The 19,187-nt window shown below is 37.7% G+C and overlaps 1 protein-coding gene across 2 annotated transcripts in view; it reads left to right on the top strand.

The window, feature by feature from the left end:
• The first annotated feature begins 2,029 nt into the window (after positions 1–2,029).
• Positions 2,030–19,187, top strand: part of LOC145989122 (glycine receptor subunit alpha-2-like) — a 55,168-nt gene continuing 38,010 nt past the window's right edge. For both annotated transcript variants that reach the window (XM_083124423.1, XM_083124419.1), the window contains exon 1: positions 2,030–2,092. In XM_083124423.1, the coding sequence (XP_082980549.1) occupies positions 2,082–2,092 (11 nt within the window). In that variant the 5' untranslated portion in view covers positions 2,030–2,081. The remainder of the gene's footprint in view (positions 2,093–19,187) is intronic.

The raw sequence follows: 19,187 nt of genomic DNA, 5'->3' as shown, positions 1-19,187 counted from the left end.
TTATTTTGAGTTCTTTTCTGCCTCATAGTGTGCCAAAACTTTAAACAAACTGTCCAAATCACAACAGTAAGTAATGAGCGGAGCGGTGAAAGATTGTAGCTTTTCGTGCTTCAGAATAGCGAAACTAACTTAATAAAGTAGGCATCAAATAAACAACACCACCCTTGAATAGAAAGTGTCTTAATTATGTCATTTTCTCTGCCATGACGAAATATCTTAAGTTTTCTTGTTCCACAACTGAAATTCAGAACTTAGGGTTAAAAATGGGGAGGATGCGAGAAATACCGTCCACTTAGGAGGTGCAACTTTCAAGGAACAAAACATATTTTCACCACAAATTCACCTCCACTAAGAGGCAATACTTTCACATAAAAGCAATGAATATAGTTCCAACTCTTGTACTGGTCATTTTAATTAGAGAAAATAACTGCTGAAGATTATAATTTTATTTCAGAGTAATTATACATAAATACTAATCAGAATTGGATAAATTGTTTTAGATGTGCTTTAAATATTGATTTTGCCGCACAGAATCAAATTTTGCCACTATGACGGCACTGCAGAAATTATTTTTTAACATCACATATGATAAGTAATTAACATGTAGGACTAGGACTGCGAGCAATAAAGTTGCCCAAGCGTGCACCATATGTTAGTTGATTCAATTTTATTAAGGTTCACTATATGAGAGCTACAGCATCTATTGGAATCCGAACCAACTAATGGAATGTTAACTCCATCGGGGATCGAACCCGGGACCCATTGATATCAAGGCGGCAGTTTTATCGTTAGACTATCGGTGCTGGGAGCCCAATTTTAATCTTTCCAATTCTTAGCATTTAAGAATTAGGTAGTATGTGTACTCCTTAATTCTTTAACGTCGTATTTCTCCCTCCCGAATATTTGCAACGAAAAGGATAGATATAATAATCAAACAAATGAGAGAACATCATGTCATTGAAGGTACTCGAATGAGGAACTAACAAGCATAAAAGAAACATAACACTTCTCTAGATTTTGAATGTCGTCCTACTTATAAAAAATAATTTCATTTGTCACACCTGTTAGACTTATTCCGAAATATAGTGATGCGATTTATAAAGGCTAATAATTGTACACATTTAGCTGTATGCCAACAATTAAAGAACAATCTCACAGTCACTGAATACGTCCACCTACCAGGCTGGCAGCAGATTTCGTAGAAAGATGATTGACCAATTACTTAGTATCAAATGATCAGTTGCCACGGTTATCCAGGTATATATGCAGCTGCACCCCCTCTTTATTTTAGAACACATCGTAATAAAATAACCTTGCAATCTAACCGAACTAGAAAATGCACTTGATCATCGTACTTGCCCCAATGGAAGTTTAAAAATGGAAAATGAAAACTTCTACTTTTTAAGTTTTCGGTCGAAATGCGTCTACCATACTACAAAAATCTAGGGGGGCTACAGGGGGAGCTGAGAGCAGTTTTTGGGGTTTCAGCCCCCCTAGCCCCCCTCCCCCCGTAGCGCCGTCCCTGGCTCTCTTCCTGGTTCATGATTTGGAATTTTTCAAGTGAAGTGTGACATCGTGTTCAATTATTTCTAATTTTAAAAATTGAAATCAACAATCATACCATAATATAATTATTAATATTTGCACATAAGTACATGTGGGGGCACACGCACCCTCACATAGGCTATTTGCGTGGGCAAAATAAATGGTAAGTTTCTTCTGCACGTAAGAAAAATATGTAGAGACTTGCAACCCTTCCTAGTTATGCAGGTGCAATGTTTAAATTCGCAAGGTTGTCTAACTCACAACCACACTGCGTATGCTTCATCATTGTGACATGCGTGCTGTCAAGTCACCAGGCGCGCAACACAATCGGTCTGCTGACACTGACGCGAGCCACATGTGCTGAAACATTTGGCGCCTCGCGAGGGGAAAATCCCAGGAAATTATTGTTTGCGAGGTGGAATTTTCTGAGAGAGAGGAAGAGAGAGAGCAGAATCATGGCCTGGTTCATTTGTGTTTTGTTCGTTGTCGCCTGTGTCTTTACACTCTACCGAAGGAATGTTGCAGTTGCAGACAAAATGCATGTCCGGTAGGTACTGATACTCTTTGTCTCATGCGCGTAAACTACGAAGACCTAATGAATACTATTTGATACGACATTGATATTTTATATTCCATCTTCTAAAATGGAGATAAAATACTTTTACTTGAGTAACTTCTCTACTGAATTATCTTAGCACACAGAGAAATATGAATAGTTTCCCTGTAACTTTTAATGTAAGAGATAAAGAGGCGTTAACAACATGGACTTTCCAATGATTTATTTCAGGGAGGGACAAGCAAGCAAGGTTTATTTTTCCAGAGGAGGAGGCAAACGAGGCATATTTTCCCCCATAATAGCGTTGTCCCCTCAAAGAACCACTCCTTCAGTTTAAAGTTATCAAGTTCCTTCAACGCCCTCAAATTATTGTGACTGAAATGAAATTATACGTGTGGCATATATACATTTTAGATAAAACATTCATTTTTCATTCATTTCACCTTGCCTCCCTTCCGGACGTTAGATCTCAGAAAGCACATTGATTTCCTGAAACTTACTAGCTTCAAATTCTAGAGAACTTCAACACCATTATGATAATATTACTTTTCACTCAACTCCTTGTTTCTTATACATATATGTTTCCTTGCATTTTCACTTCTGAACTTTTAGTACGAATTTAGAATTTAATGAGAGAGCAAAAAAACTTACCATTATAACCATAGAAGTGCGGTGATATTTGGAGTTAGGCAAGCGAGTGAATATGATCCCATTTTACACAAATATGTAATAATAATAATAATAATAATAATAATAATAATTAAAGCTTCTATTATGATATTACAATACAAAACAGGTGTAAAAATTGACTGGAAAGGTCTGGAACGGCGTTCCAGTTCGTGAATGTCTGGAACTTTCCTGTTCCGTCTCGTCACTGTCGTAATCTGAGACAAAAATAGAGAACAGCATGTTAACGGAAGTAAACGGTTCTGTTTCGTGAAAATTCCCATTTCGAGCCCTGATACAAAATATTTTAAAGCGTTAAGAACCCTTGTGATTGTCTAGTTGTTATTCCTGTTGGCTTTTGTAATAGCCTAATTGGTCTCTTTAAGGTTAAATATTTCATTTTAAATTGTAGGCACCGGCCGATTTAAATATACACATTAAATGTTGTAATCCTAGTGGAAGGTTCAATTCCCTGTCCCCCCCTTCTCAACCTAATCCCAAGGCTCGAATAACATTCCCCAACTAGGAATTTCCAATTCGAGCACGAAAACTATTAAGAATTTAGCTACGGATTGTTCTATCACTTCGGAAACTTTATCTCAAGAAGATATTTAACTTATTCGCGACAATTTTTAGGTTTATGGCTAGTTCACATGGAAAATTGCCGTCGTCTGCCTGAGCTTCAATTACGGACGAATACAAATGCATTTTTTCATTATAGAAATTTGATCTTTTTTTCCCTCTGCGAACAGTGATGTTTCATATATTTTCTCAACTGTATTTGTGTCATACGCTGAAGCATAATATTTGAAAATAATAGAAACAAAAATGTAACCAACATTAAGTTCAGGAGCACGCTTTTACTACTGATATCCCCTACCATTACGGTGTTCAGTACTCTAAGCACCTGTCACTGGAACTAAACAACCCGTACGTGTATGGCTTTATTTCTTACCCAATAAAGAATAGGAAAATCTCATAACACTTCCATGGCACAATGTAAAATATAATGGATTCGTGAGTTTATGAAACACTTCCGTCGTCCATTTCGTGCACAAGAAAGATATAAGCTTATAAATGAACTGTAGATTAGAGTTTACAACACTTGTAGACACCCACAGTAGGGAGGACAAAAGCGATTTTTTCGTCATTTTTTGGCTGGACAGAGCCCTCCAATTTGTCATAAGTATATGCAACCTTAAACATCTGATGGGGTCACCTACAAGATTAAAACTACCTACAATATAATTTACAAGTCCCTATCGCTATTCACTTTCGTGCTTGTAAGGAAGTATCATCAGAGTGTTACTGCGTTTATTCTCTCAAAAATACATAGAAAACTGCAATTTCAATCACTACAAAATTTGAAGTATTTTGTTAAACTTTAGAAATGGATTCGATAACATTAATACAGTGGAACCTTGATAACTCGAACTTGAGGGGAAAAAGAAAAAAATCTAGGTATCAAAGATTTCGACTTACCAAGGTTCGAGTGATTGAGGGCCAAAATCGCCGACTTCGAGTTATAGAGGTCTAAAGCACATTAACAATGATCGTTACATACACGGTGCTGTGGGAGAGTTCAAGTCCCGACACGATTGTTGATCACCTGACATTGTACGTACGCACCCTACACTTCGACTTATTGAGGTCCGTGCTAATAAAACTTCGAGTTATAGAGGTGATTAGAATTTAACTTCGACTCGTAGAGGTTTTTCATACTCTACTTTCGAGGTATTGAACTCGAACGGCATCCCACAAAGTGTACAAAAATTCGTCTTATCAAGGTTTTATTCGAGTTTTTGAGGTAAAATTAGCATTGAGTGTTATGGACAATTCAAGGGGATTACAAAAAGTTCGACTTATCAAGGAATTCAAGATGCTGAGGTTCGAGTTATCAAGGTTCCACTGTACATGTATATTGGAAGTTATATATATATATATATATATATATATATATATATATATATATATATATATATACAATTATAGAACACATAAGTCTGATTAAAAGAGATTACTCCCTAATATAGGAATCAGTATTGAATTCCTTAATCAGTTCGTCTCCATTCACAGCTAATGCAAATTGCTCTTGCTCAATAAAAGTGAGTCTAATTATAACTAATGGATAATGTAGTACACATTATGATGATCATATAACTCCTGATCACACATTCATCTATTGCCAATAATGTTTATTTTACTTCAAACATGTATTCTTTAAGAATATAGGCTTGTAGGAAATGTATATTCCCTTTTTCAATATTTGTAACATATTTATTAAATTATTATTTTTGAGTATAAATGTATTATTATGCACATTTTAAATTTTTCATTCGTTTTATTTGAAGCGGTACGGAATTCGTTGTATTCCGATATTAATGGAATGATTTCGTAATTGGAAAACATCCCCCCTCCCTTTCTACTCTTCTCAGTACATTCAATAGATGTGGATGTGAGGAATGCAACTGAAAGTATGTTTCAAATTACAGAAAGCATCTCCGCTTGTGTATTTTTCCAATATAACACTGCACGATGATCGATGAACTCTATGAACTATTAATTTCATTTGCGTGTTTTGTCTTCATATAATTTCAATCTCAACCACGTTTCTACAGAAAATCTATATCTATATGATTATATTGAGGGTAGCAAGGTTTGTTCCCAATAGTGTAGTGGCATATTTGTAATCAAATGGTCTCTGCTTACCGGTGGAGGGAAGCACAGTGCACAGTGGTTCGGATAAACTGTAGGTAGGTATAATTTTGTAATAGAAAGTCAATGGCAGTTCAGCAACAATAAACTGAAATAGGGCCATGTCGAGGGAAAAACTTCAAGAGGGCTACTGTCGCATACAGAGGCTGATTTTGCATCCGACAGACATATTTTTAACGAACTTAGTCGCAGTGCTTAAATAATTTTCTTGCGTTCTGAAACGTACCGTGTGATTATGTTGCACCATGTGGTTGCATAAAGAACTCACCTTCGTGGAGGAGTGGTTAGTACGGCGGCCCTAGTTCAAATCCTGGGTAAACCTTTAGGCGCTTAATTCATCAATTCACCATTCATCCTTGCGTGCGACTAACATTGAGAGATGTAAAAAACAGGAACAATAAACAAATTTCAACTACAAAAAGATGAAAGCTGTTCTTCATTTTGTCTACATACTGATATTTCTCACCAAATTTCTCTACAAACTAGGATAAAAAGAACATTAACGAGAGTAAGGATTGAAAATTGAGGACATGGAGGTTCTGCTTCACTCCTGGAGTGCTTCTCAAACCCGATACGTCAAGACATTTTCTCCATATCTTTCAGAACTGAACGTGAGACCTAGTGGACTTGTGGAGCTATTTTTAAAGTTTCTTTAAAACACAGTACAGGCAGTTCTTTGCTTAACAGAGCTGTATTATGTCTGTAATAAATTTAAATCATCTTCCATTTGGCGGCATTGGTCCTTTATCCTTCATGTTATTTTCCCGAATTGGTTGCAAACAAATTTTGGATTTGTGAAACCGATCATGATTCTCCGAAACTAAATTAAATAAGTTGATCCTGGCAGGCACTCTGGTTAATGGCGAGTTCTTGAATTGGGAGAAAAGGGTTGTGCTAATAAGGGACAGGATAGTAAAACACTGTGTGAAAACAGAAAATGTATTTAAATATCAAGAAAGTGAATTAAAAAGTTACTAAATTTGAAAAATCTGTTATATTTGTCTTGGACTATGCACCGTACGAAAAGCTCTCATTCTGTGCTTAACACCCACCCCCCTTCCATTGTATCCTAATAAATTTATGTATAAAAACGGAATATTTGTATGGAATCTAACATAAAAATATACTCTACAATTTTCCAATTTCTATTTTTTTTCTTTATTGTTATGGATTTCGAGAAGTTAAACTCCAATGACTCTATCGACACGCCTTTGACCTAAACTACAAATTGTCAAGAAGTTGAACTCCAATGACTCTATCGACACGCCTTTGACCTAAACTACAAATTGTCATTCTCATTACTTACAAAGCAATAAGTGGCTCTGTGCAATATTATTTACTACTGATGTAAAAATTAAGGCAGGAATGCGTTCAAAATTTTGTAAGTACCTACAAGTGAAGTTGCAAAATAACAATAGTAATTAATACTTTCAACATCGGTTTGCATCGTTGCCTGTCGAACTTATCATTAGGTCTAATTAGTCAAGCCATTACAGCAACAAATGTCATGCAAATCTACTTAACTTCCATGAAAGTGATAATAGCGTAGTTAAAATATGTTGCTTATCGCACTGTAAGCCCCGTGACAGGTTAACTTTGCAGCAGGTTTTACGTATCAATCCACGCGAGAACGGCACTCAGAATCTTGCGTGCCAGTCTTGCCTCAACCGGCGAGCTGTTCATATCACAGACAGTGAGAAAATCGGTAGTATTGCAGAGGGACTATAGGTGAATTTCATGTGACGTCAGGATTCGCACCGCCGCCATCTTCGCGGCCAAGTTGTTTGTCGTCTGCACGGAAATACCCACCACGTAACGTTCGTTACACCTGCGCCAAATGCGTAAAATGTCGGTAAAATAATGACAATGTTGTCCCATGTGGAAATAGCGGATCTTTGCATATGTTCAAACTCTTTGCGCAGTCGACAGGTATGGATATGGAGAAAAAGCGAAGTTTTGTTATGTAGATCCAGGTGAACTTGACGATAAGGAAATGAAAATGAGCCTAAACCATTGGCCAACTGTAGTTCACGTGTGTTTATTTACTTGACCTAGCTACCCGGAATCAATTCGTTTTCGTATTTTTTAGTGGTTCGGATTCTGCTTGAAATATGTACATCCAGTGCAGATTAACTGTAAATTCCAAGGCTCTGTCATTATCGTCTATGTTTCCTATTTACATATGTTCAAGTACTGTAATTTAAAAAGTTGAGTTGCTCGAAAACAGAAATTTCACTCCTTGCTTTAACAATTTAGGATATGCCGGCCTCCGTCGCGGAGTGGTTAACACAGCGCGCTACGATGCCAGAGGTCGCGGGTTCGAATTCCGGCCTGGGCATGGGTGTTCTTTGTGAGTGTCCCTTAATCAATTTCAACATATCATCACTCAGACTCGTCTTCACGATCAGCCAAAACTGGCAGAAAAGCGAAGTAAAATAAACCAAATCAATCAATCAATTTGGGATTCTTTGATAAGTATGTTTAGTATGTTTTAACCAAGCAGTGAATTTTTTTCTGACAGTATACAAAGCCTGCTACCGGCGCCTTTTCTCATGGATCGGATAACAATTAATAACAGTTTGTGTTAACGAACGAAATATAAATAATCAAGTACAAACGTACAATTATCAAGATGCATTTTAACTTTGAATGTTACCATTTTCGTCGTCAAACATGCCGGAAGTATCAGTACCTTTCTACCAAAAAACAAACACTTCTCGCAAGTGTGATTAAACCCACCAGTTCGATACATTTATACTAAAAGTCACAGAGAAAGGTGATATATGAACTTACCTGAGAGGAAATGTTCACTCCACACTATGTAATGTTTGCTTTGTCCGTTAATGTTTGCACGATTTATTCTCGCCAACCAGACGCGGCGACGCCTTCTTATCAACAACAAGTCCCGTGCCGTGAAGCGCACCTTCTGTTCTTACTAGGAAAATTCGAGGATAAACAAGAGTTTTTGTTAGACAACCGAATACTGCACAATGCATACCATTGTAAACAAGGTTCAAATCTCCCGCCCGCCCGCTTGAATGCCGTATGTTTACAAGAAATGGCCTCAATCATGGCTGCTCGATCCCACAATGCAACAGTTTGTGACGTAGGTGAAACACACCTATATTCGTGCGCCACCCAGTATTTACTGTTGTCGTCACCCTAAAATCCGATTCCTGTGTACAGTGAGAGAAAGTAGTTCTTGAGCCACGAGACCTACGATATCGTAACATCTTAACGCCTGTTGTCTATGCAACCCAAATAACAACATTGTCGCTTAGTTTTGCCTGGCGGACCTGGATTCTCGGGAACAATTGAGTATTGACAGCACCGTGAGTCACACCCCCAGGCCCAGCCACAACAAACAACAGCTGACTGCCGTGAGACCACCAGAAAACGTTTTAGGAATTGGTTTCTTAACAACAGCTACTCGTAAGGAAATTTTCTCTTAACTGATATTAGAGTCATTGTCAAGAAAGTTCACTGAAATGCTGGTTTTCATCAAATCATCATCGCGCAACACACATGCTGTCAACCCAGAAGTCCTTGAAAAATATTGGAGTAAAAAACAACTACTTGACAAATGAGAAGACGAATCGATATTCATTAGTCCCAACTTAGAATTTTGTGTAAGGCATGGATCATCATGTCCTATCATCCATTTCATAGCTTCATTAATCATCCTCATCGCCTTTGTTGACGCAAGTGCTAGACTAGCAATATAAAATAAACAAAATTAAGATATTAATAAATAACATTCCCAGCGATTTCACGCAGCGACTCAGTTGCATGTAGACAAAGTTTCATTAATCGGGAACCAAGGGCCCCCCTCGTTCTGCTTCACTGTCATTTTCCCTCAACTTTGCCTGCCGCGATTAACCTGAAGTTGATTAATGCAACATTAATTTTTAAAAAAACAACGAAACAATCCACAAAGTGTAACAAAGCAGCGCATATTATGAATACGTAAATTATGTGATATTATGCTAATTTAGAATTTAGTAATAAAATGGGAATTTTTGGGGCTTCAGTTAACTGGATGCACATTCATTACGTAATCGCGATATCATTAAATTGTACGAAGCGTGTCTACACCTAAGTAAAGTGTCAGCCCCGTCAGAGGCGTGCGCAGACCCTCTGATTAGTGGGGGGGGCAAGAGCCTTGATGATAGTTCAGGCGGGAAAGAAAAACGTAATTTCATCTCACTTGTTTGAATTTTATTGCATTGATGGGTGTGTTTATATATACAGCCCTTCCCCCGCCCGCCACACATATACATACATACATACATACATATATATACAACACACACACACACACATATATATACATATGCATATATACCAACAGTAAAAATCATATAAATTGTCTCTCAAATGTGCGCGTTCCTTTTAGCAGCAGTACTTCTCTCCTCGGTAATTTAAAATGCATTCGCTCGCAATAAATTTTCAGATCCAAATTTTTGCAAAATGAAAACAATATCGATCTAATCGCCATATTATTCTCTTTACCTTTTTTTCATTTAGATCATTTGGCGTCCAGGGTTAACTCCCGCCGACCCCTAGCTACGGCTCTGAACTTGACAAGACTGCAAGAAAAGCAGACATTGCGAGCGAAGCGAACAAGAAAATTTTACAAAATGTATTTATATTTGTATAAAATTTGAAATCAAGGGGGCAATTGCAGCTCTATCCTCGCCCCTTCCCCCCGCAGGTGCTCTTGGCGGTCTGGAAGAAATAATGCAAGAAAGACGTAAAATCTAATTCCATCTTTAATATCCTTTGTCCTTCTACTCTTAGATTCTGCTAGTTTTGCTTTCCTTTACTTCCATGTTTGCCCCCTTAAAAATGATTTCCGTTCAAGGTTGAGGGAGGGGGCTGTGGTTGCGCCACTGCACCCCGTTCCCCCGTAGTTGCTTTGAACTTTCATCACCTTGAAAATACTGAATTTTTTTTAAGAGTATAATATCGTGTAATAACGGCGATAAGATTCATCTATCCTAAATTTATAGGTGAAAATATAATAATATAGGGGCATAGTTGTCTGGAAGGAGGGCAAGGATTGCCACATCTTCCCCTTAGAAAACGAATGTCAACCAAAGAGTACGTTTTCACATGTATAATTTGATTTCAGTCATAATAATTTACATTAATTATGGTAACGAGGATGCAGGAATGCGAGAATTTTAAATTCAAGAGGTGTCTTTTGAGGGAGCAACACTATTATCGGGGTAATATGTCACATGGAAAAATACCTTGCTTGTTTCTTCGTGGAAAAAAAATCTGCGGACGTCCATGATTAGGGGGCATTTGCCTCCCTGTGCGCACGCCTATGGTCCCCGTGATGGAATATGTAGTGCAAAGCCAGCGCTTTAAGATCAAATTTGTTTTGTTTTTGTTATTATTAGTAATTACCTCAGTTTTCTTCCTCTGAAGTTAAATTATTCATCACGACGATTTACGATTACATTAAAGACATGAATGAACATACACAATGAACCCATTTTGGTCGAAACTCGAACTCGGAACCTTGTTCGGCAAAAAATACAAATATCCATAAGGCATGAGTGTTTCATTGGAGATGTTCCTCTACTTCCGTCATTTTATCACTAATATATTTCTTTAATATACAATAATAAATCACAACTACCTAAAAATAAATATTATTTTGCATTTTCACATGCATATGTTTTTTTTACGGTTAGTGTGAACTGCCACCTGTTTATTTAGATTGTTCTTAATGTTTCGTGTGTAGTTAAAGATAGGAAAAATGGTTGTGGAACGATTAGGGACATAAGAATTCCATCCGTGACGGAGTGTTAGCAGTGTGCTACGATGTCTGATGTGCTGTGTTCGAATCCCGTCGTGGGTATGGGTGTTCTTTGTGAGTGGCCCTTCATCAATCGTCGTCGCGATTAGCAAAAGGTGAAAGAAAAACGACGCTAAATAAGAAAATAAAAAGAGGTTAAAAGAATCATTCTTATTTCCGGACGTGTCCTAGATTTTATAGTTGTGTCTGGCCTCCGGAAGGAATTTGAAAGAAATCTCAAATGTCTTATACGTATTTTGGGCATCACGTAACTTCAAATTAGATGGAGAAACAGAAAATCTGAGGGGAGTTTGAGATAACATGGTTCCTTGGAGAAGTATGTTTAAATCAAAGAGTGTGCAAGGTTGCTACTGGATGTTCAGAAAAAATAATTACAATCCCAGCTCCGAAATTACTTCCCGATTTTCTAGATCCGGAAAAGTCCGGTTATATGTATAAAAATGCTTACTTTGTGAAGGTTTATCGATACTATAAGTGTTGGTAATTTGTCCGAAGTAACAAGTTTCATTCCAGAAATTACATAAGCAGTCCTTATTGGAGAAATAAGGCACACGATTCTGTTTTTTCCCAGTGTATATTAGTTTTTTACATTTCAATAAACAAGAACTTCCAGACTTTGTTTATGAAATTGTGAACTTTTTTCTTCCCGAATTCATGAATTGTTTTCTCTTCCTGGCCCCGCCTCGACGAAAAACGTTCTGTCTTCCATACACAAGTTGAAAGCACATAAGGCCGTGCTATTAATTAGCAGTTGAGGAATTTTGAACTCAACCGTTCACTTCAACATTAATTTTTCAGCTGAAGATGTGTCACATTCTCGTTATATGCTACAATGTCCTAGTAACCTATTATATTTACTGCAAATACGTTCGTGTCCAACATTTTGAGACAATTTGTCCTACTTTCCGCTGAAGATTGATCTGATAGCCCTATGTGAGATGAGAACTGTTTTTACTCAATGTCTGATATAATTTATTGCAGCATTCCTTCAACTTCTATTACCTTGTTATTACCTCCAATGCTTGCACAATTTTTCCTTCGTGCTCGACCTTTGGGTTCAGAAATGTTTACAACACCCCCATCTCCCGCGTGTAAATAGCAGGCAACAACACTCTGGATGACCATAATGTATACAACTTGTTTACTACATATTTTACGAAAAGGACCTCCTCCATGGCGCAGTGGTATCGTCATTGCCTTGTCCCGGGGGTCCCGGGTTCGATACCCGGTGGAGGCACAAGTGGTTCGGATTCCACTTTAAACTGTAGGTTCAGTCCCGATTAGCCTTAATGCGCATAAAGTGGACTTAAAACACCAAATCAATCAATCAATCAATATTTTACGAAAATATTAGAACGTTAGCTTCATATAACTGTGGATTGGAAAGAACGAAATAAAATACCTGTTTTATACGCACACTGGAACGAGCGGAGGCCTGCTGTGAGTCACTCTGGCAGTGAAGGTCACTGTTTGAAGGAGTTGGTTCTTGCTTGTTACAAGCAGGCGCCTTATCTCTGCTCAAGGAAACACGGAAATCTTCGTTATTTTTTTTTTTTCGCCAGACTAATGGTGAACATTTACAGGAACGTATGGAGTAGTATCGTATTCTATTGGAATTAGATTTCGTGACGTTTAATAGATATCATAACAATATGTAAATCTCTTTTGTGACCTACACTGAATTTATGTTAAAGTTTCATTGACATGTGAAGGCAGAAATTTAGAGATCCTTCTTCCTTACGATTTCTAAACAATCGAAGACGAAGAGTGTGGTGAACGTGAAACTACTTTGCAACAACGATATGTATTATACAAATGGTCTCTAATCAAAAACCCTATTACATCACAAGAAGTAATTTTTAAGACAATTGTACCACGTATCCAACGTAACCAATATTCAGATTGATTCCAAGCTTCTGTTTGGGTTCTTTTGTGTCGCATTTTTACCTCTTGCGATAATCACGACGATGAAGATGATGGGTACTGATACGAATGCAATGCTACATCTAAGCCTCAACAGGTTTCGAACCTTGATTCTCTGGCTTTGTAGAGAGTTACGGTGATTTTTATTTTTAATTTCATTTGGTATTTTAAGTCCAGCTTTATGCACAGTAAGGCTAATCGAGACTATATCTATAGTTTAAAGCGGGATCCGAACCACTATGTTTGTCCACCGGGTATCGAACCGGGGACTCCTTGATTACAAGGCGACGCCGGAACCACTGCGCCATCGGAAAGGCTAAGAGAGAGAGAGAGAGAGAGTTACAGTGACTACGGTAATGAAGAATTGAAAGTAGCAGAACGACTAAGCTATTATTTTGTCAATATTGGGATTGTTCATGAATATTATGAATGTCAATACAAATTGAAAAAAAAAATACGAAATTTCCATTGTGGCTTTCCAAATCGTTAATTTTTCTCTTTCCACACATTACTTTGCTACTAAAGTGTAAATCACCAACCCTGAGACCTTCTGTAAACAAACGGTCTCACCGATTCGATGTATCACTCCGCGTCAGCTGATTCATGACTGCAATCATCTGCTGTTACACTCATAGTTCGCCGCACCTATTCATTTTATATAAGAGCCTCTGAATGTGAGAACCCGCTCTCAAAACATCAGACGAATATGCAGCCGCATACATTGTTACTCTCCCGGTCATTCTCTCTTTCATAACCCTTAAAACTGCAGACACTGACACACCACTGCACTGGGATACGAATTTAACCACTTCATTTACTGGTTTCTCAGGATACCACTGACAGAACGTTACATAAATATTGAGTAGAATCTGTTTCTCACCCCTTTTCAAAGGCTGTCCTTGCTGGTGTTTTGAAAACAAGCTCGGAGAACACAGAGACTTTCCCGCACGCATAGAACTCGCCATGTTATTTTTCTAAGGATAAGTCAGGCAATATTACTAAGTTGCACTACTTCCTTGCTGTTCACATGATTATTTTTAGAAAATAACCAATGTTATAAAATATCATTATGTACACAAATCTCTAAGCTCATTGAAAGTTACAATGCATATTACTACAAAATGTTCACACTTATCTTGCCTTAACATGTCACCAAGTTATTTTACGAAGTGCACTATATTTGGCGGAACAAAAATCGTTATTAGGATGCTTGTCAAAGTTTCCAACCGCAATAAATTTACGAACTTTTTGTCTTGTTTTGATCATCATCATCAATATATTTATTGGACTTACAGCAATGCATATGGCTGTTTATGCCCATTATATATTTTATTTACATAAGATACAATTTACATAAAATCTACAAACAAATTTCAAATACACTCCTATCTATATCATCCTTAGAAATATACATTACCATGTTATATCATTTTGTCTAAAAAAATGCAAGTTAAATATATTCAATTCACATGCAAGAAAGAAGCCAAATTTATGGGAAATGATTACTAGTGCAAAGAGTTAACCATAAAGGTGAAGCAATAAGTAAAAAAAGAAAGAGCACTGGGTTTAAAGTGAGACGTCATTTGCGGGAGCGTATCCCATACTACAAATTGGCCATTGTTTTACCTTACGTAATGAATTCTGTAACAACGCTGGATTTTCGTGTGGATTATTTTACTTCTATGAGTTTGCAATGCTTTCTGCATGCAGGTGGTTTTGTTTACAGAAGGTCTCAGGGTTTGTGATTTGAACTTTAGATATCAGCATGCTAAGATGTAGAAAGTGCTACATTTTCAGTCTGTGGAATTGAGATTTCTTTCTGAGTGGGAGAAAGATCACCTCACATGTTTGGATTATACCCCCCCCCCACACACACACACAGACGCACACAAAAGATATCGGCTGTTGTTTTTATAACGAAATATAACATGTATGAATTGTGTCAAGAAAAATTGGAGCCTATTCACTTCCCTACGGAACTTGGAAGAAACCCCACGTAGAGATTGGGAAGTTCTGTTCCGACAAAATCGGGGTGTATAGTAAATTAAAAAGCAAAGTTCTACCTTGTGCTTTACACCAAGCCATGAAGGCGTATAGGGAGTGTGGAATTAAGGCCCCAAGCTTTCTTCATCAGACGTAAGATGGGGATGATGTGATCAGCACCACGCCCCTGGCCGCCTAACCCCCCTCCCTTCCCCACAGTTTTCTCCAGGCACCCACTTTATACGACGCTGGATGGGCACCGGAGCAGCTTGAACAGGTGGACAAAATCCAGATTCTCCCCTGTCGGTGATCGAACCCAGATCTCTCGCATGGTAATAAAACGCCCTAATGACTGAGCTACAGCGGCACACATAGTATAGTAGCCTATGTAATTAAGGCAATAATTGTTTTAACGTTTCGTTCAATGTTTTTAGGCGAATCATTTTCGGACATATAACGTGTAGCTCTTGTCGGTTCTGCGACCTGGCTTGAAAAAAGGCGATTATCTAACAACATTCCACCTGACAAGTCACGTGACTTTCTTACATTTCCTGTGCCTGTTGGCTTTTGCATGAAAGACGATTTGCTGTTGAGACAGACAGAATCACCCGATCACCTAATGGTGCAATGTGTGTTGCCTACCCTTCCGGCATTATTTACTGCCATTAAAGTCTTATGGGGAAGAACTTTTTTCCATCACTGTACATTTAATGTAATTTTAGGCATAAGTCATACCTCGGACGTGGAAATGGAACTCATATATACTCCAAGTAAAGGCAAGTAGAATCTAAACAAAATTCATGGCTCCTCTTAATCTAAAACTTTCACTACACACACAGATGTAAATTGTATGCACATGGATTTAACAATATTGCATATGAAACAGTGCTGATCCAACATTAGAATGAATTTCTATAGACTCACGAAAATATCCTATTCTGCAATATTTGTCATAGTTCAGTTGGTACATGAGGGCAGCTGGCTCCTTTCGCACGCCTAGGTTCATCGGAGAAGCCCGGTATATCAGTACCAATGGACAGAAGGACCTCCCTTGTACAATATACCAGGAAGAATACCAGATTCGATTCTCCAAGCTGGTATTTCAAATTTAGTGGTGAAACAAAACACACGAAAGGGACATTTCAAAGGGTGAATAGTACAAACGACTATTACATTGAACTAGAAACCTCAAGTCGTAACTAAACACATGATTCGAATAAAAATAACTGGTCTCATGAACCTAGTGATACCAGCTATTTTACGAACTTAAGGAAAGTGTAAATCGCATTGTTTTGTTTATGTAAACTTTCCACATGCTGTACAGAGAAAGGCATGTCCTTCTGGTATAAATAACTTCATTGCAGATATTCATATTCATTTTAATCATCTTTTAAGAATATTTAACGCACACATGTCTTGTATATGTCGCTTCATACCACTCTCTGTTCATTTTCCGAACTAGTGCAGCTTGAAGTCACACGCGTTGTCTGTAAGTAGCAAACGACTTTCATTAAATAAATTACCACCTTCCCGGGCCGTGCGTTTCGTGCCAGATCGAACTTCACGCATCGCACGAAAATCCACTTACGGAACGCCATAACGATTAACGAACTAATCACAAGCTTCACGCCAGGACTTACGGAACGGCCAATGGCCTTACCAAGTACTAAAATGAAGTAATGAAAATATTAGCATTTGTTGAATAATCGATGGTTATTAATTTCCTCTGAACTTTTTAGAAGGCAAGGATTATATTGGGATCATACGGGTTTGATTGCCATTACAAAGAAGATTTATGTGCACTACTACTCAAAATAATTTATGCATAAAATATAAATCAGAAACTTACTTTTCTCCAACTACATGTAACATCATTTTTGTTATTCGATAAATATTAAATTATTTATCTATTTGACATAATTTCATTGCCAGGTCACTTGTTTTTATGTAAATTATTCCGATCTTAACTACAGATAAGCTACGTAATGAATAAAACTATTCTTATAGTCATTTTACCTAATCGTGTAATAATAATATAATATTAATTTATATATTGTAATTAGTATTAATTTAATTTTATATAATAATTTAAACATTATTATTAAATATCATTATTCCTGAGACACACTTGGTTCGGACCCCCCCCCGTAACATATTTCTAAATACGTGCCTGATATATATATATATACAGGGTGGGCCAAAAGTCGCAATACATAGGACAAATAAATATGTTGTGATAAGAAACAATGTATTCATATAATATCCTCTACGTGGTTACCATTGGTTTGCAATACGTTTCTTCCACTCTTGATGAACACTCATTAGAAAAGAACACTTTAAAAAATAAATAAATAGAAAAACTGAAAAACAAAATGTTATTTTCCTATGTATTGCGACTTTTGGTCCACCCTGTGTGTGTGTGTGTGTGTGTGTGTGTGTGTGTGTGTGTGTGTGTGTGTGTGTGTGTGTGTATGTGTGTGTGTGTGTGTGTGTGTGGGTGTGTATTCTTCGCATTTGGCTGTTTTTTACTTTTCGGACGCTCTTTATAGCTCACATTTTTAGATTGCGATTTTCAAATCAGCACTGTTGGAGAAGGACAGGAAACTTATAATTCGGTAGAAAACGATAATTTACCGGTTGACTGAAGGGCAGGTGTTGGCGACTAGTCGATCGAGACTGAGATGGCTGTTTGATATTCGATACCTGACTTTCAAGACTAGTCGGTATGGTATCTGACTGCCACGCGGGATACCCGGGTTCGATTAAAGTCGGAATTTTTCCGGCCTTGTCCCCACTTAAAAACGGATCCGGTTTTCACCCAGCCTCAAATCAGTGGTTACCTGGATGAAACCGTGGGAGGTAAAGGCGGTCGCAGCGTGATGCTGATAACATCACCTCCAAAGCGGCCGAGATCGAGAATATGTGGGGCTCTATCCCCCACATCCACTAAATGTGCCTCCTCGGCACGGTGCTACATGCACGGGGAACTTTTCCTTGACTTCCAAGACGAGACCAAAGTTGAGACGTGCTCTCTAAAGACTGAAAACACTGAGACTTACTGTTCGACACTCTCGTCTCGTTGGATAGTTGGTCAATCAGAATGTGTGGCCTTTGAAATATTAACCTAAACCAAAGTCGCACGAGATCTCAGAACTCGAAAGGATTGGTACAAGTTTGTTACATCTTAATATTCAAAAGTCTAATGAGAAAACTCTTGAAAATAGAGACAGGACCGAGAACAAGACAAACTTTGTAAAATCGAGACGAGACGGAGACTTACTGTTCGATAATGTCTTCCCGTTGGAGACTTTGGTAAACTGTAATGTAGGCTATGTGGTTTGAACAATACCCAAAACCATAAATACATTATTATTTGATTTATCACATAAAAATAGGAGTAAAGTTAATTCATTTCATTCCTCAGACGACCTAGGGCACCCGAAGGATTTTTCTGCGGAGGGAGGAGAGGCAGAGTAAGATTCCATGTCTTGACTTTTAGTCGTTAAGAAAATATATATTACGTATATTAATATTGTTATTTTACAAATCATAAAATTGTAATTGAATTCATAATACTTTATTGTTGACAAGTTCATATTTGAGTCCATTATTATTATAAAAGAATCGAGGTCTTATTATAAAAGAAAAACATACAGAGAGCACTTTCTCTGCTCTCCTTCATGGTATCCCTGATGCATGATTTTACGCGCCGAAAGATACTGCATTGTCAAAGTCAGTTTCCTACTTCCGTAAATGATTTCTGCACTTTCTGGATACCGAAAATGAAAGTCTAGAAATGTCAGTACAAACTCAAAATTTAAATTTCATGAACTTGTTCCAGATATGTCAGGGCAAGTTCTCTGGCTTCCTTCCTAACTCTCAGATTGCAAGAAAGTTGACCGAGGACTTGTTTGGGTGTTCCTCGCTCCCATCAACAGTCATAAATTATATTGGCGGCTAAGTGGACGA

The sequence above is a fragment of the Lepisma saccharinum genome, chromosome 1 (genome assembly GCF_977018435.1).
Source record: "Lepisma saccharinum chromosome 1, izLepSacc3.1, whole genome shotgun sequence".
Lineage (NCBI taxonomy): Eukaryota > Metazoa > Arthropoda > Insecta > Zygentoma > Lepismatidae > Lepisma > Lepisma saccharinum.
The sequence above is the reverse complement of the archived record's forward strand: the minus strand, read 5'-3'. Positions and strand labels throughout refer to the sequence as shown.